This window comes from Lichenostomus cassidix, chromosome 3 (assembly GCF_008360975.1).
Source record: "Lichenostomus cassidix isolate B80296 chromosome 3, HeHo_3.0, whole genome shotgun sequence".
NCBI classification, from domain to species: Eukaryota; Metazoa; Chordata; class Aves; order Passeriformes; family Meliphagidae; genus Lichenostomus; species Lichenostomus cassidix.
The window spans coordinates 41,769,905-41,795,460 of NC_139483.1; the positions used below are offsets into that span (position 1 = coordinate 41,769,905).

Sequence of the window (25,556 nt, forward strand, 5' to 3'; positions counted from 1 at the left end):
AGTCTGGGTCACCTGTCCTGGACGTCTCTTCTCCCAGTTTCCATGCACCCCCAACTTCCTCTCCAGTGTGGTGTACAAAAAGCAGACAAGGCCTTGGCTCTGTGTAAGCCCTGCTCAGCAATAACAAAAACATCTCTGTATTATCAACCTTGTGTTCACACAAATCCAAAACACAGCCCTATACCAGCCACTGGGGAAGAAAATCACCTCAGCTAAAGCCAGCACACACAGCAGTCCTCTCCGCTGCAAATTCTTGCCTTGTCAAAAGTAAGTTATTCTGTATCACTTTGCTGCTTTGGTGTGCTGAGATTTTCCTGTTTTGGAGCAGAAGCAATAGTCTTCTTTTCCCCTAATCTCTTGTGCTCTTCCCTGTTTTCTCTCTAATTGATGGAATTATATTAATTTTATTAAGAGATCAAATTCATATGAATAACTTTGTTTTTTTCTTAAATAGTGATACTTGTCAATGTGGAGAGGGTTCCATTTTATGAATGGTGGTTGTCTACCATGACTGACAGCAGTCATACATCCTTCCTCTTCCCCAGGAGTACGTTCTGTGTCTTTTTGACCTCAAAGCCTATACTATTTCTCTTGAAGACATTGGTCCTAATACGTACTTGCATTAATGAAGGGAAGATTGATACAATGAGCTTTGGTGATTTGCTTCTAATACTTTTCCATTTCCTATCCAAAAATGCTTTGGCTATGACATAATATTTTTTGTAACAGCTCTACTGTGCTTCACAAACAGTGTTCAGCCACTGACCTCATCCTAGAATTTTCAGAGGGAGTTTGAAAATAAGGTCCAAGATCAACAATATGGGGATGTATTTGCAGTGTGCTGTAGCTGCTGAGGAGTTAACTTCAGACACTCTGTGAACCTAAAGGACAGTGTTTTCATCATCCCCTTCAGATAACAAGGAAAATGTGCAGCAGCATATACTAGCATTATTTGCACATTTAGTAAGAGTGCAGTGTTAGGTGAGAGGCAGTCTGAAAACTAGGGACTGAGTTTGAGAAATTGATAAAAAATATCCCTTTACACAGAGGACTGTTTCCAGTAATTTCGTGGGACTTTCACCAGTTTATCTTACTGAGAAAAATAACTGTAAACTCTTCAAAGTGCTTCTCTTTGCCCTTCGGCATCACCTGTGCCTTGCCCAACTCTGCCCTGCTGTTGACTTCTCTGTGAGCTAATTTCATGCAAACCTCAACCTATCTCAGCTGTGCAGATACGACTCTGGGAGGGGAGGGAGGGATGGCAAAGCTGTTTGTCACCTCTGGGTCCATGGCATTAATCTTTTGCTCTCTTACCAGGTGCTCTTGGTACCTGCATGTAAGTGAATATGTGTAGTGAAAAAGAGATGCTCCCTTCTGAAATTGGCAAGAAAAATGTTCGGAGGTGGATGTGTGTTTTCCTGCTACTACTGTTTTCCAGTGCGTCCCTGAAGACAAGATTCAAAAGCAGTTTGTGCAATTACAGAGGCTTTGTCATCTGTCTTGAGTGGGATTGCCATCAGCAGCCGTAATGGGTGTAGAGCAATCAAGGAATATGATGTCTTGTGCCTCTCCAGCAGTGCTGCTAAATCCTCCTGTTCTGTCTTTGGATGATACTTTGCACTAAGCCCTGGCTGGCCAATTAGATGGAAACTTGATGGTAATTAAACAATCAAAATCAAGTATTGCCATCTGCATAGCATGAGTATGAAGGTGTAGGATAGCTCTATCTTGCTCGTGACTGGGACAATCCTTCCTACTAGCGTTGGATGTTTTCATTAATTACTGTACTTCTGGGAGCATTACTGTGCTAGTCTGGGGAGACACGCATGGCCCAGCAATTTTAAGTTTGCTGCCAGCAGCAGTGCAGGGTCTGTTGTTGCTAGCAGGGTCCAGCCAGGGAGACCTTGCCCTTTCTCTCTTGCTCTTTTTGATCCAGAACGGGATTTGGCTCCTGAACTTACATGACCCTGCAACAACAGCAGGTCATGTGGTGCCCTTGAGTGTTTCAGAGGATCTCCATAAGCATGTGGCTATTGACGTCAGTATTTGGCCAACACTCTCTTTTTTCCAGGTGTGTCTTCCTGGTTACAAAAGCTGAATTTCACGGTACATTCCCACATGATGACAATATATCATCCCTCCCAATTATACTGCTTCTAAAAGGTTATTTCGTTGCCCTGTTTTTTTTAATCATTATGTATGCTTAATTCCTGTTTGGTCAGTGGTACACACAGGATGATTCACATTCTCAAATCCACTTGGCACTGAAAGTTCAAATCTCTCATCCTTTCAGAGAGAGAAGTATATTTTAAAATTTTGAGTTTTATATCAGAGAACAGAGGTGAATAAAAATTATAGGAGAATTGTAAATTCCTTCTGTATGCTTCCTAGCACTGTGGTCAGAGAATGTAATGAGCAATAAGAGATCAGGCTCATTATTCTAATTGCTTTGCAATAAGAACACGTTCCTCTCTTGGTATAAATAGCCATTGCTGCTATTGCAGCAGTGTGGATTTGCGACAGCTGAGAATGTGGCCTCAATGCAAATGCTCTGCTTTCTTCCTGTGGCATACTTTTACAAACAAATGTATTCTCTTGGATTAGAGCTGTTTGTGACTTTGAAAGCTGCTGAATGACTTCTGTATCAGTGGAGGTCACTAGAAGTTAGATATTTTGTGGGGTTCAAGCTCAAGAAAGTATCTAGGCTTGTGTAGCAGCTCAGCTGAACAGAGCTCAGATGAATACGTAGATACTGAGATGCATGTTTTTCAAAATCAGGGTCTAATTCATGCCTCTCCTTTAAATCTAATTTTGGATCAAATATTAAATAGTGCAGGAAAAAAAAATCTCATTCCAGCAATTCCTATCCAGCCAAAATTAATTACATTGTGGGGCTTTGCTATTATTGCAGGAGCCAAAGGCAAGCAGGATATGCACTGAATTATCAGAGTTAGCACCAAATTTGAAGGTGTTTTATCAGATTATGAATGAGGTGAATGATAAACTAGGGTTGCAAAGCTGGCTTTATATAAACTGCTTAATAAGAAGAATCCCCTGGTAGCTTTCTCCTCATCTATCAAAGTTACGTTTTTTAGTCTTAGAATAGATTATTTGTAATAGATGTTTCTATTATAGATGTTATGTAGTGGAGGTAAGGGCAGAGGACCATTCCTTTTTTTAAAGAGAAATAAATAGCCCTGAAAGCAGGTAGTAAATTTTCACATTATAGATTAGGAAATATAGTAAAAATAAACTGTAAAGTAAATATAGGGACAAAATTGAATTATAAATGCTCGTAACAAGATGCCTTCCTTCTTCCCTTGTAAATTACTGAATTTCCTGCATTCAGCATGTTGGTCCCATTCCCGCATTCACCCTGTGTTTAGAACCAAAGCGAAAACCATCAGCTGCAGCAGTCTATCATTTTGTGTTTCTGGTGGAGATAATTTAAGTGTAACACGGTGACATTGAATATTGGTAAAAAGACGACAGCCCATGATTAAAGTTCTGCGTCAGGTAAAATAAATGGCTGGGGGATTGAAGAGAAAATGACAAAAGTATTGTTTGCTATTGTGTGGTATCTTGTTTTTTAATAACACTAATCAAATGTCTATTGTTGGTTTTAACCACTAGCAGTATTGTTTTTAACAGGCCTTTCAGGAAAGAAAAAATGGACATAAAATATGTATATCTCACATAAAATACAAGATGGTAGTTCTGTCCTTAAGTTGCTGTATCAGGGTAGGGCTTTTTTAGAGAAAGGTGTCAATTCTTAGCAGACTGGTCTTAGATTTCAGTGCTAATCTTTCAGTATCCTGGATGCAGATGTTTTACTAAGTGGAAAAAATTGTGCATAATGAGTGTAGTTGATAAGCCTAATTTTTAAAAACACATTTGGGGTAAAACACTGGCAGATATTTATTTATTCTGTTTTTTACCTGGAGCTAGCACGAGTAATAGAATAGCAGTGTTACCTTCTAGGTGAGCAAGGAGGGAATCGAACTGTTGCTCTTATTTTTGCTCACCAAGACAAGAAGTGAGAGCTCCTAATCCCAACACAATTTAAGGCAGTGGTGAGTGTTCCATAGCAGTATTGTGAGGTTAGATCACTCAACAAGGACAGAGGATATCTGGCTCCAGGTACTCTGTTTACTGCACCTCCACATATCCTGTCCTGAGGAGATGCTGATGCCATAGTCACCACATTGAGGGCTGGTTTGGAGGCTCTGCTCACCTTTTTCCTCAAATCTACCCCTACCTGCACTTTTGCCTCTGCTCCTGGGATGCTGTACAAAGGAGAGCTACTGCCATCACCCATTCTTCCAGCTGTATGAAAGTGGTGTCCATACCTCTGTGCTGCTCTGTCATGTCCTGTCTGGGTGCGTTGGATGTCTTTTGAATAGAACTAACATGCAGGGAACTTGACTGTGGCTGTGAAGTGTAGATATTAGAAAAGTCAGCCCAGAGCAAATTTTTCAGGTGTTGAAACAACATCATCTTATCAACACAAAGTGTTGACTTCAGGGTGTTATAAACCACTTGTAAAAATTCACTCACCAAGGAGCATTCCTGGAAACTGTATAAAAGTCTAGAAGTTAGATGGGGATTGGGAGGATTGCTTTCTTGGGTTTCTGTGGTTCTGGTCCAGAATATTCTCTGGTGGGTAAAACATCACATTTAAAGAGGGAGAGCTACTTGTTGTTTTGTAGATATTATTGTGTGTTTTATAAAGGAGAAGGCAAGGTCAGAGAAGCAAGTTTCTGTTGCTTGTGCCTGGGAAAAGTACTGCAAGCTTCAGACTTTGCCTGGGAGTTTTACCTAGTCTCCAAGGTAGACCAGGTTGTTATTTGACAAGGGAATATGTGGACTCTTCTTTTGGGAGTGAGTCTTGTTTTCACATGGAGAAATGTGACAATAGTGCTGAGCAGCAAACAAGTGTTATCAGTGAGCTTTGAAAAAAGGGAGTAGGAAGAATGTCTCCCACTCTGGGGCACAACCACATGATTACAACCATAGGAAGTCGATTCATGAGATTTTTGACTCCTGAAGAGAATGGAGAAGAGAGATACAATACAAAGAATTGAATTGTGAAATTGAAGTTATATTGAAGGTGTTTATAGGATTAGGGACACTTGCAAGAAGGGGGTTTAAAAAAAGGTTTTGATTTCAGATATTTAGGGAAGGTGACTTTCTAGTGTGCAGGCCAAAGGAAAAAAAAGTTCTGCTGTTCAGGCAGAGTCCACATTTTCCTTGTACCTTCTCCTTTATCAGTCTGCCACTGCACACCAGTGAGGTGGGGAAAACCAGGTTGTTATATGCCTCCAACCCCTAGAACCTCATGTGAGTCGCTGATAGGCACATTGTAGTCCTTGGCTTGTTCCACAGGTTGGCTGACAGCATCTTAAAATATAACAGCTAAGGTTAAAGAACAAGAACTTATCAGGCTGGAAACTTTTTTTTTTTTAATGAAGGAGAGAAGTAAAGCATATTTCTGAAGTTGTAAATACTTGTTAAATATAAGAAGGGTTATTTATGCATGACTGTGAATTAATATGGTGAATCAAATAAAAAGGTGAGGTTCTGCTAAGAATACAGCAATACGGTTACCTTCTTTCCTCTAAGTATCATTAGAGTATACTTTCTTTTGCTTGCCTCCTTTGTTCACTGCACAGCTGCTTTAAGAAAAGGAAACAAAGACAATGCTAAATGTTGAGGGAGAAGAGCTTATTCCTTCCCTGTGGTGCAAAATATAAATAACAGCAAGTGACCAAAATATAGAAAAACTTTCCCTAGTTTGTACAATAGTTCAATAAAGAATGGGGATATTGAACAAAGCTTTTTGATTCACGTTGCCATTTAATGCAAGCCTCAAAAGTTTCCAATCATTTTAATTGTCATCATGAAAATCCCTCTTGTTTCTGCCAGACTATTTTTGTTGCATTTTGTTTGCTTTTTTTGTCAGAGAAAACTGCTTTTAGGGTCAGTGAATGCAGAGTTAAAACATGTGCCAGTTACTGGGAGAAGATAAGTGCATGGTTTCCCGAATCTGCACCTTAACGTGGCTCACCTATTAAAAGAAAGTCATTTAAAGTATCTCTTCTTAGTAGTGGTTGATCTCCCCTCCTAAGTTACTTTTTGATTATACAGTTTCTGAAAAATTGTCTTAATATGTAACCTTTTAGCTTCAGTCTCACTCTCTTGGCTTTCAATATGAGGGTTCTTACAGGGATTTCCCTTAAAATAAGCAACATCATCTTATCAACATACAGTGTTGACCTCAGGGTGTTATAAACCACTTGTAACAATTCACTCACCAAGGGGCATTCCTGTATAGATGATGAGATTTAGAAGCAGTGACATCTTTCTGTGTTGATTCCAATATGTTTTTGAGGAAGTTTTGCAGAACTTTGGTTTGGTTTGGGGTTTTTTTTTTTAATAAAGTTCAATATAAAATCTTTAGACTATTTTTACACAGGCATGTTTTCATTTAGACCACAATGTTCAGGAACTGAATGTGCCTTTTGTATGCATGCAGAGCCCTCAATAAAGAAAAGTCATGTTCTCGTAGTTCCAGTTAGCACTATAAATAGCTTTAGAATAATGTTGTGCTGAGAGCCATAGAGAGCCCCCATTGATACCTCCCAGAATCTCATCAAAAGGCAAAGGACCGATGTTCTTTGGACCTCAAGAGAGAGAGAATCCTTGCTGGATATGTCTCTTGGCATGAATTTTACCCAACATCACAAGTAGAGGGAAGATAATCCTTTAGTTTCCTTTTACCCTCTGGTTGTGTTTCCTATAAAACTACTTGATACTTAGTGAGGGCAACTGCAATTACAGTGTCAATTGCCACTTTATGAAGAGAACTCAAGGATAAGCCTCTCTGTTTGACATTCATTTCCTCCTGTCCATAAACAGCTCTGTTTCGCTGACAGTTCTTTTATCATCATCAACTTGACCTAATGCAGAATTCTCTCTGCTGCATCCTTTTGTGTTGCTGTGGATGTCTCAGCCATTCTTCAAGTCAGCTTAGGCCTGCTCTTGTAGATTCTTTCTGCCCAGTATCCTTGAGGTAAAACCTGTCCCAGCTATCTGTGCAGCTAAAAAATTACTCATGTAGAGTCCTGCATCTCACTTACTTCACCATCAATTTCCCTGGCCGTGACTTGACAAAAGCAGACTTGCTCTATTCTCATTCATTCAAAATCAGCACTTCTGTCTTATTTTCCACTTTGTTTTTTCTCCATTGACCCCCTCTGTTCTATCCCATTAAGTCTAACTACCAGCTTTGAGTGTCAGGGCTGCTCACAATCTTTTACCCCCTACTCTTTTTTTTTGTTGCTGTTTTGTTTTTTAATATGAAAAGACTGACTTTCATCTGTAGATGTTAAACCACATTGGTGTCGATCATTTGCTCATTGTATTCTTATACTTGCATCTCTTACCTTTCTTACATGATTCCTTTAGGGAGGGATGGAAATCTTGGGTATCTAATGACATGTTTCATTGACCTCACAAATCCTTAAAATTATCACTGTGATGCCTCAGTGTTCTTGACACCAGTTAGATTAATCAGTTACTTGTGTAACTAGTTAAACTGTTGTACTCTAACATGCTATGTTTAGTCCACTGTGTTTCTTTTAACATCTTCATCCGTATCCTAGCTCTTGCTGATTATTTGAAACTTAAAAGTTGCCATGAGAAAAAGGCCATTATTGTAATGTGCTTGGTGTTTGTACAAGGCCTGGCACTCTGACTTTTGGCAGCTCAGAATCAGAAGGTGATTAAGGTGTGCTTTGTGTCGCTGGGTCTATGTAAATGGTTGATGGATTGTGATTTGTTGTGGATTCCAGCAGATTGTTCCAGACACCTTCACTGAACTTGCCACATATGCCACTTTGATAGTAATATACAGGCAGGCATATGACACCTAGAGGTGTTGATACATCATGAAATATTTATAAGTGTAGGAATAATGTAAAATCTCATCCAGACTTGATCCATCACTTTGAAACATTTCATACCTGAAAAATCTCTCTGTGTTCAGTACAGCCACCCATGGAGGCTTCATAGAGACTGAAAATGCATTTTTAGTGTGGATTGAAAATGAATAAACCAAACTCTGAAATTCAATTGAGTTTACTTTTAAGACCTGGTGTAAAAGCTAAAGTTTTTTGCACACTGGGTACAACATAATTTCTAGTAATCATTTGGAATGTCTCTGTGTTAGCTATTTGCAACTTCCAAGTAATTTTCATTCCAAAAGTGTGTTTGAAAAATGCTTCAAGGCACTGAATTCCAGAATACAGACTAAAAGGTGGAGCCTAGATATGTTTGGCTTAGGTGTGTTCAGAGTATCCAAGTGTATGTGTATTCACTGATTTTGGTTGAAAAATTCAGCATAGCCTCTTAGTTCAAGATGTATCAGTTTTACAGATACCATGATAGAACAATGCTGGCCTTCAAATAAAAGCCATCTGTTAGCAGTAGGTTCAGTAGCTGCTGATTACTAAAATGTGTTTAAAACTTAGACAAAACCACATTGACCGATGCACTGAGTCATGGCCAAATAACAGCAGCCCAGGCACCATTTATGCTGTACTTTTTTACATGCTCTTCATCTTCCCCACTGTGAAATACTGCATACATCACCATCTTTGCCCTAATTTTTTCAATAAAGCTCTTCATTCAATTAAATAGCCAAAACAAGTTATCTGTTGGAAGTTCTGATTTAGGTCTCTAGATTACTTTTTTAGCATTTTAATAATAAGCTATATTTAGCTGCAAACAAACGTTTTCCAAAAGCATGTAAATGGGCTTATGTATGTCTGCAGGGAAATGTTTTGACTGTGTAACCATGATAATGTGATTGACAAGTAGAGAAACAGTGGGGGTTATTTTATTTTTCTGGCTTGGTAAGTGAAATGCTACCTGGATGGAACACAGACGTGTAATCCAGTGAAGCATTTTCTCCTTTCTAATTAGTGATACTTTGAACTCCTTGGGGGAGACCAATTTGTGGACCCCATGCTGCATTATGCCTTCAATAAACATATATACTGACTCCAAGAACAGATCAAATAGCTCAGCTTCTGAAGCCTGATTTTGCTCTCAGTCTCAATATATTGCTGTGTGATTTTTACAGCTTGGCATCTTGCAGAATTTGTGGAGTTAAAAATGTATTTTTGTTAGCTTAATGAACTCATTGTGAGAAGTGCAGCTCCTTTATCCTTCATTTGGGATAAAAGATAAGTTGCTACTTAATTTAGTCAGAAAAGTTAAAATCAAATGGTTATTTTTCTTCTTTTAGGTCACTTATAATTTCTTACAATTATATAGTAAATGATATAATTTGAAAAAGGACAGTGAAAAAAAAATGCAGTTATTGGCATTGAAATCTGTCTGGAAGTGTGTATTGCCATGTGAATAGCTGCTTCTGAGTCCCATCCCAGACTCTGCCACTGATCTGCTATGTTTTAGCAGGCAACCGGCTCATCTGATTCCTTAGAGACAACATGTTTTACATGGAGATGTGACCACATCACTTACAAACTGTGATGTTAATATTCAGTTCTGAAAAGCTATCTACACTTAGAATTCCTGTTTATTTCAGGTGGAAATAACTATTGGATGGATCTGAAGAGCATTATTTGTAATGTACATGTTTGAGAGATGATTAATGGATGAGAACTTTACAGAAGTTTGGTATTTTGAATATATTAATGCTTCTGGTTTTGTTTTGGTGGCATAACAAAGTAGAAAGAAACCAAAGCACATTAGTGAGAGATAAGGACAACACTCAAAAGTAGAAGACTGAAGGGAGACTATTGCACTTTAATCTAATCTTATTAACCAGTCCTGAAGCAAGCACATTTTAATCTAATAAAAAATTTAGTGTACCTATTTTCCAAAAATTAGAGCTGATTTAATGCAGTATATAGTGTAGTTGTTCACACACGTTCTTCTACATTAAATTCAGGAAAGCCATATGACTGCAGGATGACAGGCCTGAGAGTCTGATGGTGTGAAGGATGCTCTGCTTATGGTGGCAAGACCCTTGAACCTGTGTCTGAACAGAAGAAAGTCTTATGTAGCCAGTGTTTGCCATACAGTTGGAAGCAACATCTTAAGGAGGATTTTATGTCATTGGCTTTGTAATAGGGCAATAATTTTTGCTGCTTTTCAGTTTGATATAGCAATGTTATCTCTGTGGGAGTATTTGAGGTACTGTTAGCTTTTTTTGTTCTTTTTATTTTTCTGTCTATAATAAGCAGTTACCCCAAGTGTTACTTGAAATAGCAACTATTCTCCCTGAACTGCAGTTTTATTTTCTTTTGGCTTTTATTCCAGCTGCGGGAGCCAGCTGCTCCAAAGAGTGTGGGAAGCTGACTTGGAGGCCTGTCAGCTGCTGATCCGAGGGTTTCAGCTGAAAGAAACCAGTTGCTGTGCTTTTGAGGAAGAAGAAAACCAAATGGATGAGATGGAGATGACTGCTGATGCCTCATCTGAATCTGAAAAAAGAAAAGAAGGTCACTTTCTAAAGGGCACAGAGTGGGGTGCTGTTTCCTGCCCCAAACACCGTGAGCTGAAAGAGGTATCTGAAATAGTCTGCAGCTGCATTTCAAGGGATACTGCTGGTTTTCCTTTTGAGAGGAGTTGAATCTTGGTGATGGGTCAGCAGGGCAGGTTAAGTATGAACTTAACATCTGGCTTCCAATCTGGGACATGAATAAAATAGCTTATTAGCTTATCAGAAGCCCTCCAACCATTTTTCCTTTTACCATCAGTCTTTTTAAAATGCGGAAATTATTCAGGCAATAAATACAGAATGTACATCAGGATTTAAAGGAAAAACTATTAAGTATTTAAGCAAAATTATCAGTTTTTCCTTATCTCACTGACAAGTTTCATTCTGAGTTAGTTCTGCTGACTTGTTAGCCTGGATCAATGTTAGCTGACATCAGGAGAGAGTTGGTTTTCTTCCCTTAGTGAAATGGTCAAAGGCTTCTGAGCTAATAGATGCTAATAGGCTTACAGCATCCAACAAATATTAGAAGGAAGGAAAAATCATAGAGCTTAGAAGGTTTGACAAATTTCTTTTAGGTTTTCATGTTCTAATCTGGAATGCCATCCCTGCTTGAAAAATCAATCACTATCTAGTAGTCTTTAACTGTACTGCCTAGGTAAACAAGCTGTTAAAAAAGTTTCATCACTCAACAGCACCACTGTGACAAAAAGATCCTCCAACAGCAGTTGTTAGTTTTATTACCATGGAATTTAGTTGACAAAATTTTAAATTTTGCTTATTGCTTCTGATAGCCATTGAGCTGTGGATTGCTCTGAAATCTGATGCCTAATTTTGCCTATATACTGGCTGACACTTAGTGGAAAGGACATCCTGACCTTACTGTAAAGTCTTCTCTTGTTAGTAAAATTCTGGTTTTATATTGGGCTTCAGTAGTTCTTGCAGTTTTTTCCCAGGGCAAATGGTTTACAGACTGACTTCATATAGACCAAAAAACCTGACACAAATCGTGCTAACTTCTGGTTTTGAACATGTTGAAGTGCAGGAAAGAATCTGTCTTCATTTGTAAATGGACTTAGTTGAAAACCAAGCCACTTCTGAAACATTTAAGTGTTCTGTTGCTGTGGCTGCCATGTTTCTGGAATGACTATTCTCTTCAGCTGCATCACAACCTCTGTTCCCCATTAAGGAATTTCTACAGAGCACCATTGGCCTCTGAAGCAGAAGGAAAGAGTTATATTCTTTGTACTTAGAGATTACTGAAGATAATATAGGAAAGACTAATAATAGCATATGTGCATATATGCCTTGGAAAGTACATTTAATTTCCAGGTGATTGATTTACTTTACAGTGGAGTTCTATAAGTGAAGAAGCTCTCCAGTTATTTATTGTATCATATAGAGCTAAGCACTAGTGCCAGGTGAATATTGGTTTTGTTGATGTGTACTATAAATAGTTTTCTTGCATATCACTGTATCTTACTCTATAGGTTTCATTAGAAAGCAAATAAACAAGAAACCTAACAATAATAAGAAAAGCAAAATAGATGAAAGAGCCCTTCTGTTAGATCCTCAGATACTGCTTTCCAGAGGGGCCATTTATCATTTTTAATTAAATATCCTCACTATTTCATAAAATATGACATGTTCTGGTATAAAAATATGTAAGGTATAAATTCCTTGAAAGTTTGTTATTTTGCTATCATGTGAGCACAGGTTTATTAACTGTCAACAGTTATTTTATGATTTTCATAACTGTGTTTTCTAAGACACTGCTGATTTTTTCCCCCAGTTTTTATGTGGTAGTCTGGCATCCCCAAATAATTCAGTAAATCAGGTTTCCTTTATAACACTGACTGTTAACTAAGGTTGATAACCAGATGCATTGGCAGCTCAGCTTGTTGAAACATCATTACTGATGTTTTGGTCAAAATAATAAAGTGGGGCCAGCAAAAATCATCCTGTGAACCACTCTGAGTTACTTAAATAAGATGTGCTTCTCTCAATTGTGGATAACTCATTAGAGTATAATATTAAAAAAAACACTGAAGCAAAGTTGCAGACAGTATTACCACCCTCAGTCATGTGAAAGTCAGCTTGTCTACAGTATTTGATATAAATTCATGTAAGTGTGTACTTTCCAGCTGGTAGCTATGTCAGTGAAATTAGGGTGTCCCATCATTTCAGTTGTAGTTTGACTTTTTGTGACTATTTGGGCTTAATTTTCTTCCAAGTCTCTAAAGAATTAAAGGTGGGTTCTAGTTTTCATCCCACAAATGTTCCATACTTTTAAACTGAGTGAGGTGGTAATTGCAATGATCATTACTACATGGTTAGATGCATATCTGGGGGATTTCTAAAACATACAGTAACATTTCATTTCTCTCCAGACTTTAATGCCTGCTTGTTCCACTCCTTATAATACCTTGCTTTATTTTTTGCTTCTTGATAATGTATGTGTAAGCAAAACCTTTTTTTAAATGCTTTTAAAAACAGCAAAACCACCAGTGATAACTAATAAACTGAGAGATGTGTGTGTGCTGAGACCTCCCTAACAGCAAGTAACTTGATGAACATGGGTATGTGTGCACCTGCAGGCTTGAGTTCCTGACCTATCCTTTTTTTCTTCTTCTGCTCTCTGGCATGCTGTGCAGTGCTCCCTCTTAATCACTATGAAGGAAAGAAACACCTACTAGATTTCAAGAAAATTGAGGTGATTAAAGTTACAAGGTAAAATCCCAAATTCAGTAGTTTTACCTTCTGTAAGTCAGCATTTTTGGTAGTTGTCCCATCAGAATTGTTTGTAGATAATTTCTCACTTTTTCGTCATAAAAGAAGTAGAGAACAAGCATAAGGTTAAGGGCTGCTGTCTTTTCATGTCCTCTACATGGCTCAGTTTGGCCATCTGGGATGATGTTTTGGGGTCTGTTGAAGATCACTCTGCTGTTGGGAAAATGTTCTGTAATTGTAAAGCCTTCATGTGATTAAGTTTTTAAAAAGATACTGAGGTCTAAGTGATACCAAATGACAATAATGAAATAATGACAATAATGAAAAAATAATATTTAATGTGGTGTCTGTCTTTAAAAAGAAGTTATCACAGAACATGGTACAACGTTTTTCAGAATTTAGTGATAGTAAGCACCAAGAAAGCCTTTGTGAGCAGACTGTAATTCATTACTGTGCATTTAGATAGCCCATGGTCCAAGAGGCAAACGTTTCATGTGTAAAGGACAAAGCCTTTCAAAAGCTAAATAAACCATGCATTCATTTGAGCTTTAATTAAATGCTGTGTTTGTGGAGCTTAGAAAATAATTTGGAACTTTTAAATTTAATCTTAGTTTTAAATGTCAGCATTAAGCATTAGTGAAAGTCAGCGTTTGTGTGTTTCTCGTATTGATCCAAGCTGGAAAGGATGTCAGTGGCAAGAGGCAGCTGGCTTGTACACAATGCTTAGATCATCACTGTGCAGCCATGAGAGGAGCTGTGCAGCACCATGGCCTCAGCTGCATCTGACACTGGAGTGTGGTGTCTGCTGCTAAAATTGCCAGCTCTTTGGGTGGGAGTTGTTGCACCTCAGTAAGCTTAGTGCTTACATGTAATTTAGCAGTACAACTGCCATCAGAAAATTAATATTACAGGCAAGAGAAATCTAACCTGTTTTTCAGATTGATTGCTGAAAATAGTATCTGGTAACAATAGTGATTTTATGGCAGATAAATGATTTTGGACTTTTATTATATATATGTGTGTGTGTGCATACCAAAGCAATATCCCTATCTTAGTTTATTATCAATATCACTGTTATGTGTGATAAGTATTAATGATTTCCCAATGATGTTAACATCAAATTTCTTTGCTCCTCAGCCAATCAATGAAACATTGGCTAATTTCTTATAGACTTCACAGATGAAGGAAGTTTTGAAGGAGGAGCTGACTATAGTTAGCATTTGTTACCAATGGGAAACATTAATGGAGTCTCCCATTTCTCTTGCCCAAAATCATCTACAGGGTTTGTACCAAAAATTTCTGTAGACTCTTGAATGGTGTACAGATCTGCAAGAGCTTGATAGAGAAGTTTTCTTTCTATAGTTAGTCCTTCAGTTTTAGAGGTAGTATTTCCTGTAGGATTTAAGTGGGAAGCCAAAGCAGGCTTTAATAAAATGTATTCAAATAGAGTTTTAAATATTGGGTGGCTGCCACTGCCCTATTACAAATGCAATTTAAACCTTTCATGCATATGAAGAAAATTGATGCAATTGTTCAGCTTATATAATTTTTTATTATGCTATATGATTTTTGTTAGTTCATTAAAATCATATTGTTTATATAGCATGTATCTACTATATACTTAATAATTTATCTCTAACAGGTTATGGAAGACATTTCATTTGGAACAGAGGGTCATTTATCTGAGGTAAGTGTTTCCTAGGCAGTATAAAGTAGTGATATTGTACAGACTTTTCTTTGTCTCAATTAGAATAAGTGACATTTGTTTTTATAGTGTTACCTTTGCTTAAAAAATGGCTAGAGGGTGTGTGAGCACTTGGAAAAGGAGCACAGTCACAAGTAGAGTGGGCCCATTCAATTTTTTCTTTTTTTTCCATGGAAAAGAATGTCATAATTTCTGAGTATTTCAGGGAGTTTATGCTTAAATCCTGTGCTACTGTTTTTAACACATACCAACAACAGGATGAACAAGTGGGGAAAAGAAGGACCAATAATATTTAGCCAGCCCCACTGTAGTACTGTCATGATGCTTAAGGATGGAACAAAATCATGATGCTTAGCCTATTTTCTTGTGTGCCACTAAAAATACCTTTGACTTTACTTTGGGAGTATAAAAACATACATGCATACTGCAGCAGAATTCACAGTAATAGGAATTTCATTTGAAGGAAGATACTGTTTGTTTGTAATTTTACACCATTTTCATAAATAAAAATACACCAGAATCTAGTCCACGTATTTAAGAAAGCTAGGATAATTGAGTAGCATGAGATGCATTGCCCATGAGAAAAATCTGCTTACATACAAAAATCTGTCTACCTACAAACTAAGGGTTTAGGTAATATATGTGTAAGGTGAGTTACCCTGGTTCTAAGAGCTGTACTGTGTCAGTCTGGTTCATTTTTAAATCACTATGCCTTTGGTTGCCACTTGCATATTAAGGAAATTTTGCATCCCAGCACTGTGTCCAGCCAGCAAATAAATTACATGGACAAGTAACCCCCAGTTCACCTTCCACAACAGCATACATGCCTCGTGTCAAGTACGAGTGACAAGTGCTCCAAGCCAAGCAAGTATTGAATAAGTCAATATTACGGTTCAGGATAACTATTCAGATGAGGCATTTCTTTAGATTCCCACCAGTGAATCCAAAGACTGCGGAGCAGCTGGAATGCTCCAGGAAAGATAATCTAACTGCAAGACCTAGCACAGATTGTTGACTTTGTGTTCCAGGAGACTGTGATAGGAGGGCACACCTAGGATAGACTGCTTGGCTGTCTGTGAGTTCAGAATAAATAAAAGGAGGAAGCCTTGAGAGTGGAGGTGAACTTTGAGGGAAATGCAAATGGCCTTTCTGATGAGTGAACTTTGCTGTGAATTAAACTGTGTAGCTGTTTGTGCCCACAGATGATATGAAATAGGAGCAAGGTAATCCCGTGGAATAAAGGTATGAAAAAGCCCTGCTGCTATCAGGGCAGAATACTGAGGGACCAGAGTTCACAGGTATACAGGGCTGCCGCTACAGAAAGGTGCACCAAAAGCTTAATATCTTAGAGTCCTCAGAAGCAGAGAGACTTTCGAAGTTTGGAGGGGGGACAAAACTGCATAAAGAGGATATAAAGCAATGACAGAAATAAAAGAAATGGAAATATGCTAGACTGCTACAGCTGGCTTGATGGTGACTTGTAGAGAGCTCCACATAAAGCTCTGTGACAAAGTGTCAGCACCCTGTACCACGTCAAGGTTTTGCCTAAATGTGCCTTTGGTGCTCTGGTCCCCTAATTGACTCTGGTCAGGCTCCCTGCTGCCTGCATGAGAGCACCCAGTTAGTCATTCCAGATTGTTGCATCTGAGTGACTCGGGAGCAGAGATGGGAATGAACAATACTAGGAACCACCTATAAATGAAACCCAGCTATGCTGACTCCTTGCACAGCAGGGTGTGGACACTGGAAAACAGTTTGGTACTTTTGTTTCTTTTTCCAAGCCCTGACCCACTGTGAATTTTTATTGGTAAGTTAGTAAATAGCCTCATCCTCCCACAGCAGGAGCTGGAATTGTCCCAGTGTAATTAAATGAGCTAGTGCAGTAGTGTGCTCTCATTTTAGGAAGTCTGCAATTAGGGAAGATCTTCAGTCTACTAGGAATAAGAATAGGAAGACTGCTGTCAGGCCACAGCAGGGTGCTGGAAGGCAGTGAAAAGCTCTATTCCTGCATAGAAGCTTTTCCAGGGACACTCCTCTGTAGCTGTAATGGAAGATGCATGAAGGGAAGAATAGCCAACATCAGACTGTAATTCTGATGAGTCATTTAACGCTCCCATGTGGAGAAGGGAACAGAGTCAGTCCAAGCACAGAGAGTGTGGGAAAATTGTGTGACAGTGGGAAAGAGGTAGGTCACAGTTGCAGAACAGCTGGCTGGAAGGCTTTGTACCTAAACTGCTGTGTATGGGAAAGTGAGGAATGTGTTGTAGTGCTGAAGTCTCCTAAATATATATAAGCACACTGATGGAACAAGCAAGCAGTCTGCAAGTGGAAGGTGATAAGAGCAAAAGTAATTGGGAAACAACCTTGATCCCTCTTCTGAGAAAAGTTAGATAGCTACCTCCATGAAAGAAAAGCTTATCTGAACAAAATCAGGGAAGCAACAAGTGAGGTTGTGTGGGACAAACTATAGGAGGAGGAATCAGCAGATATTCTTTCATACTGTCCAGAAAACATCAGGTTTGTAGTACAGCACTGTCTTCTTTTGGTGTAGAAAAGCGCAAACACAGTCACAGACTACATACCTATGCCAGCAGTTTTTCAGTGGCTCAAAAGTTTTGAAAAGGAAAGGACAAAAGTGTTTCAAAGAGTGAACCTAGAAGGGTACTGCACAGTGTAAGTGTGAAGCAGCAAGACCCCTGAGCACACTAAGCTACATTAAGCAGAAGTGAAATGGCAAAGGAATTCAGGGATAAGTTGGATGTAAGGGAAAGGTGAAAGAAAGCATGTGTGTCTTCTGATAGGAAAGGTGAATGAGAAACTAAAAGAGATCAGAAAATTTTTTTCTTCCTTATTCTCTGTGCTTTTGATCTTTCTAAAAATTATAGGCTACGTCCAAATATGTAGTGCTCCTAGTATTCACTGCAAGGTAGCAAGAGACAAATGCAGTAAAAATCCAAAGGCAAATAAGATGTAGTCAAGTCAGGCTCGACTGATGAAATTTCTTCTGAGTGCATAGGAGCCAAGAAAAACAATCTCCAAACCATTAACAAGCTCCTTTGAAAACTCCTAGAGGAAGCCTCAAGTCCCCGGGGATCAGTAAAAGGCAGACTTAGTATTTGCCTTTAAAAAGGAGGTAGGCCAGGAGTTTATGTGCCAGTCAACATAATTTCAATTAGGATTAGAGTTCCAAATGGTCTTGATAGATTGAAAGAATAGTCTGAAATCAATAAGAAGGGTATGTTAAAAGACAGGTGCAAATTACATTTGAGGGAGAGAGACGGATTTATGTATACAGATGGTAAATAGCAGCTAAGTTGACAATACTGCAGAATAAGAATCTAGGTTTATAGTGGACTACAAATATAGTGGGATTCATTACCTTCATTGTGTTGGAAGAAAGGGCAAATGTCATTTGCAGCCTCATTACTGGGAATGTCAGTTGTAAGACAGAAATAATTACTGTGCTTAGCTGAGAATGCCAAAGCCTCCAGAGGACTATGGCTCTGGCCTGGACACCTCCCTCTGAAGAAGACAGGAACACTGAAGAAAAGGAAAGGAATAGAAATAAAAGGTTTAGAAATCCTAGTCTGGTTGAAAGTCAAAGTCTTCAATCACATAAAACATAATGATAAATAGCAGAACTATTAGTTATTGTTGTGTGCTATATAAGGGTAAAATGAAATGTAACCATCTTGGTTTGTAGCAGGAGGAAAACCTGCTCCCTGCAAGGGTAGTTTAGTCCTGGAGCAGTCTGTACCCTGCAACCAGAACCACCAGATCCTGTGTCAGATGCTGAGTGTCATGCATGCAGACAGCAGCTGAGGACAGTCACAGCAGGCTTGGTCACACTGCAAGTCACAGAGCAGGCTCTGGTGGCCCCTGGCTGCTTCCTGGGCAGCCTTGCCATGATGGTGTTGGTCATGATTAACATGCATTGTTCCCAGTGGCCTCCCTGATCTACAACAGCTGCCCAGGACAGTGCACATGGGGCAGGAAATCTGGGATGCAGAGCAGGAACAAGTGCTTGTTTGCTTCTCTCCTGCACCTTGGACACCTCATGGCCATGCAGCTCATTTATCTGAGGGCATGTGTGCTTAGCCTGCATGTGACTGAAGCATCTGCTCAAGCAGGACAAACATGGGTGGTTGCATTTTGTTTCTAGTAATTATTCAAGAGATGCTGTGGCCTAACGTTCTGGAGTTTCAAGTGCTGACAATTGCCATTAACTTCTGCAAGGGTGAAGGGTAAACATGCAGCACTTCTGCCAACAGTAGGTCACTATTCTAAACCTTGTGCCATAATGCAAAGTATCTGCCTGCAAGGGCAACTTTTTGTAGTTGTTGTTTATGTCATTTTGAGTTATTTTAACTATTTTAGGGGAGAGAATGTTTAGTGCAGGTGAAAGAAATCTGGCTTTGACTCTGCAGAAAGTCTTCTAAGGCTTATGTTTTATTGGGCTTATGATATTGGTGCTTGGAAGTAAGGTAGTGCACTGTTGTAAAAGTTCCTCTGTAGAAAGAAGGAATTTTAAAGATATATCTGGGAATCCTCCTTCTCAGCACAACCACCAAAGATTCTAATACAGAGTCTAATCCCTAATAGAATTAAATTAATCTAGCTACTACAATACCTATTCTATAGAAAAATGCTGAACTAGATTGAAGAGCACAGAAGGTGTTTGCACTGGAAAAGCTGATCAAACATTTTCCTCAAGTAATGCTGTCAAGGAGCAGTTGCTCATAGGTGACTACAATTACTTGCAAAATGGTAAAACAAAATGCAGAAGACTGAAGTGGAAGCCTTTCCCTCTGCTCTTGATACAATATGCTGGTGTTCCAGTTGTGCATCAGCTGGAACATTGTCTGTTCTTGGTATTTCTTGCGTCAGATTCTCACAGCTTTGAGAAAGAATGAGACTTTCTACTTTGGCTGAGAAGGCAGAAGAATTGCACCTTGAAAATAAATCACACCCATATTGGTGCTGTTTTCACCTGCTTAAGGATTTAGAGGGAGAAAAAAAAATCCCAGCCAGCTACATTGCCTGTTCACAGAAAAATCCATTAAGCAATATTGCATTTCAGCTCTTTCCTGGCTCCTGCAATCTCTCCCAGCTGCTTCCTAGGAGTGCCATTAGAGCAAAAATAAGCAAAGTCTTAAGACTTACAGCAGCTTGTAGCATTGACATAACCTACAATATTGGATGAGTTGTGTTTTATTAATATGTTGAGCTTGAGGCAGAGTCCACTCTCCTCTCAGAGATATTGTTGATCAGTGTAAAGTGACACTTTCCAACCAAGAGCTGTTCTGAATAGTTTTTGTATCACTGACAAGGGTTTTCCTGCCTACATAGACAAATGTCAAATAAAAATGCTACCAGTGATGTTACCAGGCATGAAATGCACTAAGAGAAATCTTTTCTATCTACTTCTCTGGGTTATCAAACCTTTTTTAAATGAGGGCCTTGGGGGCAGAAGCTGTGGAATTGGTTGAATATTTAGGATTATTCTTGTATATTTTTGAGAGCACTATATGTTTCTTCCATTTCCATATTTATTTATTTATTTATTCATATAACTTCTGGAAAATCATAATTTATATGATGGTTCTCCTGCATTTTTCACATGACCCCTGCCAAGTGAGTTCTTGAGAGTTAATGCTTGTCTAAGGTATTGGAGGAACTTCTCATTTCACCTACAAAGGCTGCTGGGTTATGTAGGTGCAGAAATAGTTTATCCATACACTGTTATGGCTGCAATAAACAGAAGGAGTTAAAGACTAATTAAGTATAACCTCAATCTTACAGAGCTATTTTCATTACTCCGCAGTGCAACCATATCCATGTAGTTATGATTAAATTGGTTTCAAGACCTAAACAAGTTTGATCTGACTTTCGCTCTTTCAGATTTCCCTGTCTTCCCATGTTGTTGTTACTATTTCTTACATTTTTCTGGTATTTATTGTTCCTTTAACTTAATTTCCAAAGTAAACAGGATTTTTGTTACATTTTTAGACAACACATTTTGTACCCAAAATGTGATCATTCAGGAAGAATAGCCTGCATTTTTTCATATGCAGTAGAATGGACATATTACTTTAATTGAGAATCTAAGTATTTAGTTATCAAGGGAATTAGAGCCAGTGAGTTAAAAATTATAGTCTCTTATTTCTGAGCATATTTAGTGCAAGACCAATACTCCAATAAAAGCCTTTACTGGAATTGCAGCAGGGTGGAAGCTATTGCCAAGGCTTAGTGCCCCAAAATACAGATTAGTACTGGTGCAAAGCACTGTACTCACATACTGAGATGCCTTTGCTACAGAACAAGCGTTCACCTGAAGTCCTATGGTCTTGGGGGCTTGTGTGCTGGGTTCCTTCCTTCCATCCTTCCCAGGCCTTTCTTTACCTGGCTATAAAGGTTTATTTTTAAAGGGAAAAGCAAATGTCAAACGTGAAGTCAGATTATGTAGCAGTACATCAGTGAGTGTAATCATCCAGCTGCCCTGACTGTGTATTTCAGGCTGCAGTTGTATTTTACTGTGGGTTTTAAGGATCTGTGCACATTAGAGTGAGGCCGTGCTCGCAACACAGAGCCTGTTTTATCAACCAGGTATCTAAATGCTGCCTCCAGCATCTTTCAACCCACCTGAAGTTCAGTGAGGGGTTAAGTCTAAAAGGCCCATTTTGTCCTGTACATTCACTGACACAGTGAATAGGAAAAAATCTTCCACTGTGGATTTTCACAGTGGAGCTAGGCAAATCCAGGCAGTGTGCTTATCATAGCTGCTCAGTGGATTTGTTGTATTTGCATGTGTGAGACAGGAAATGTGAGGGCAGTTTTTAAGTGGAGAAAATGGATTTTCTCTTACAGCAACTAATCATAGAGCTAATTGTGTGACCAATTACCTGGATAAATGTTCCTGCCATAAGGGTACCCTAAAAAAGAAAGGGCTACCTTACTGTAATGCATATCTTTGAACATTTGTTTATATTTAAATATACTCAATGGCACAGGCTTTCAGGAGAGTACTGTAGCATGTACTTTTAAAAATTTGCTGTCTGTAGTAACTGGTGATTTCAAATCAGGACTAGAAGTGTCATCCTGCTTGACAAGCATGAATGTGGTCCAAAATCTCATGAAGTAATAGTTTTTGATAAAGGCAGTTCCTGGATCAGACTAAAGTATTCCATATCTTGATGTTCTAAGAGCAAGAATCTCCTTTTTATGTGTCACTGTAAGATCTGTACAGGACTAAAGCATTTTCTTGAAGTACACAGTCTGTAGAAAGCATCTGTTTTGAAAACTTCACTTGCAGCTTTTGTTTGTCAGAGTTCTACTTAAGAGTTTGTGCATTAATTAAAAGCTGCTCTTCCTAAATTAATTGTCCACTGATTGTGTAGCACTGAATGTTCTTTGCTTGTGGTTCCTGTGTTTGAAATGGTGGTTACGGGAAGACGGATTTTTGTAATGTCATTAGCTGTTAGAAAAAAATCAGTGTTCAAAGGCAGAGCTTTCTCTACATGGTCATAATTTTAGATGGGCTTTCAGAGTACTTTTTTTTTTTGTTGTATTTTTTTTTTAATTTACTGACTTTTTTAGCCTGAAACCTAAGTTCTTTTAGACAGCTATGATCTGTTCTTGCATGCACGTCACAGAATGATTCCCTAAGAATCTTGCGTAGACTAGATCTAAAGAGAAGCCAGTTTTCTGGATTCCAGCTGAGGAATTGCTAATTTTTTTTTCAACATGCTTCTAGCAGAATTTCATCTTGGCACCATAATCTTTTCTTACAAATAACCCCTGTCATTACTGTAGGCAGCACTATGGTGCCATGGGAGGGAGAGGAAAGGCTTGTTCCAAAGCTTCACAAATTGATTGATTTTTTTCTCCCCTCTTCTCATATTTACTGCTTATTTTTGTCATTTCTCAAAGTACTACTCAATGCAAAATATAAAAGATAGAAATTACCCTTGTGCAGTGTATCTGAAAAAAACTTATGAGGAGAACTTTGAAACTGGTTTAAAATACTCAGTTTAAAACAGAAAAAGTATTTGCCTATGCAAGTTCTAAGTAGAGAGGCATTATTTTTGAAAATTTAGTCTTGTTTAATGATAACTCAGTAAAAAAGCATAGTTCCATCTTGTAATCTCAAAGACTTTTGCACATTTTCTTTGATTGCTTGAACAAAGTCCCTAAGTACTCGAGTCAGATTTTTCTTCAAAAATATAAGTACATTTTGTGTGTATAAGTTACCAAAATGATGCTGCTTAAAATATTTACATCACCTAAAAGTGTAAGTCATATTTACATTAACAACTTGAAATTTGGGTACCTTATAATAGTGTGGTTAACATGAGATTTCCCTCCCCTGCTGTGGTGAGACAACAGGGAAGAAGGAGAACAGTTCAGTCTTCACATCCCTTTAATCATCTGCTGAAAGTGATATCATGACTTTTTTTCTGCTGGGAAGTAGACTGAGACCACAACATCATTCCATTTCTTATTAATCACCAGTTTATCATACAGAAACAGCTTTTTGTCTCTCTAATGGGAATTTGCTTTTAGGCAATGTCTTTGCACTGCAAAGTGTCATATCCCCTTACTAATATTTTATTTTCCCTTTAATTTGATGCAAACTTGATGTAGAAAAGTGCAGTCAGCAGCAAACATGCTTTCTTTTCTTTTTCAACTTTCTGTAGGAGTTCTTCATATTTTCTGCAGAGCTGGGAGAAAAATGTGAAGCAATAAGTGAGAAATTGGTGCATCTGGAAGATCAATTGCAAAGTTCCGCCTGCAGAGTTGATGAAGGAGTTATTCATATCCTTTTCACTAAAGCTATAGATATGTATCAATCTGTGTAAGTATGTACATGAAATACTTGCCTTTCAGATTTATGTGGAATGCTAGCTCTTAGTGTAGATTAGATACATTAAGAATGGGAGAATTGATTGTCTTGCTGAAATGGGCATTTTTGTGTAGTATGTTTTCCTATAGTGCATTTTCACTGTGGTCTGATCCAGCTTTAATTGATTTAAACAGGAGTTAGTTCTTTGTAAATTAAGATTAGGCACTGAAAAGCCTTTATTTTACTGTTAAAATCCTTTTGTTTGTAATGCTGTTGTAATTAAATATATCGTGCACAAAAAGCTGCATGGATACAAGTGGCCATGCACCTGCATTTCCCAACATGATTTAGCTGAATTAAATGCTACATTATTGACTCAGGCTGTGTATATTGTCACCTGTAGTTTGGGCTTTTTTCTTTTTGTAAAAAAATGGGTAACAGATACATCATGTGGCATCCTGCACAATTTAATCTGCCTCTATTACTCCAGTGCAAGTAAACAGAGGAGATACTGTCTTATGCACCCTTATCTCTTTCTGTGCTTCATCAGTCAGTTTTTGTGAAGATTGCTTAACCTTTATGAGACATTCCTTGCCCATTTTTTCAAAGTTTAAGAGCACAAAGTTTTGTTTCATTTGTAACTTTAATAGTTAAAACTTTTCATAAAAGAGATTTTTTTCTTCCAAGAAAGTAGGAACCAGTGACACTGAGTAAGATGACACTAGTGAGCTGGTTAGGTTTTAGTAGAGAAGAGGTAGCAGTGGAGAGGATAATGAAGAAAGATAAATATGTTCTATTTGCAGAGATTAGCAGAGGAGCCCTTGCAGACACTTGAAGGTGAGTTCAGGTGATGATGGTGCTAGAAAGGATTCTGTTCCTGCTAATCTGAGGTCGGCATTCCTGCAGGGGATAGTTTAGAGAAAGAAGAATAAATAGGGTGTGGGAATACCACTGCATTTTAAGTAATAGGGCATCTACTGCAAGTCTTAGCAAAATTGCTATTCTAGAAACTTGATTTCTTTAAAGGTAACAGAAAAATGAACTGTGAAGGGCAAAGTGAGGGAAAAGTGGTGCTGGGGGAGGGGGATTTGTATTGGAGGAGAGAACTCTAGTCAGTAATTTCTCACTACTTCAAATCTTTATTTTCGAAGAATTTCGATTTACACACAGTATACATGAAGATTATTCAACATTCTTTTCATTATATTTGCAGTGTTCATACTTGGTTGCAGTTGTGTTTCCCCAGTGCATTCTTTTCAGTTATATGGATGTGTCTTGTGTGTGTGTGTGTGCAGAGCATCCAATTCCTTTCCCCCTTGGGTATATTTACTCTCAAATGAGCTTTTCTCAGGGGCCCTTACAGAAAAACACTGGGAGCAGGAGTTATGGGTTCTTTGCAGGGGACTTAATATTCAAACTGAACTGCCAGGTCTGATTATAGTTTTCTAGGTAAGGTGAAATAAGGTAGAAAACCGCATTTTTGGTTCCAGAAGAAAATACACTGCAAGTATGTGAAATAGTAGTGGTTTTATGTTCTATGGAGCATGCATATTTCTTCATAGCTGTTGAAACTGCAAGAGTTAGTTGAAATAATAAAATTAATAATTGCAAATTTCAGAAGAGTTGTAGATTAGTCTCATTTTAAGCCACAGTTTTGTGACAGAGATCTGACTTCCCCTATCAGTGAAATTTGGCTCATGTTATCTAAATACAGAAATGCACACTGTGTGATATCCTGGTCCCAGCAAGACCAT

At 38.3% G+C, this 25,556-nt stretch overlaps 1 protein-coding gene across 5 annotated transcripts in view; it reads left to right on the forward strand.

The window, feature by feature from the left end:
* DISC1 (DISC1 scaffold protein) overlaps positions 1–25,556 on the forward strand; it is a 188,545-nt gene that overhangs the window by 154,134 nt on the left and 8,855 nt on the right. For 3 of the 5 annotated variants that reach the window (XM_085055473.1, XM_085055474.1, XM_085055475.1), the window contains 3 exons: positions 10,351–10,594; positions 14,898–14,942; positions 23,657–23,773. In XM_085055473.1, coding sequence (XP_084911599.1) covers positions 10,351–10,594; positions 14,898–14,942; positions 23,657–23,773 — 406 coding nt within the window. Of the gene's footprint in view, positions 1–10,350; positions 10,595–13,179; positions 13,256–14,392; positions 14,524–14,897; positions 14,943–23,656; positions 23,774–25,556 lie in introns of those variants that run through there. The other 2 variants (XR_014850833.1, XM_085055476.1) reach the window with 2 other exon arrangements.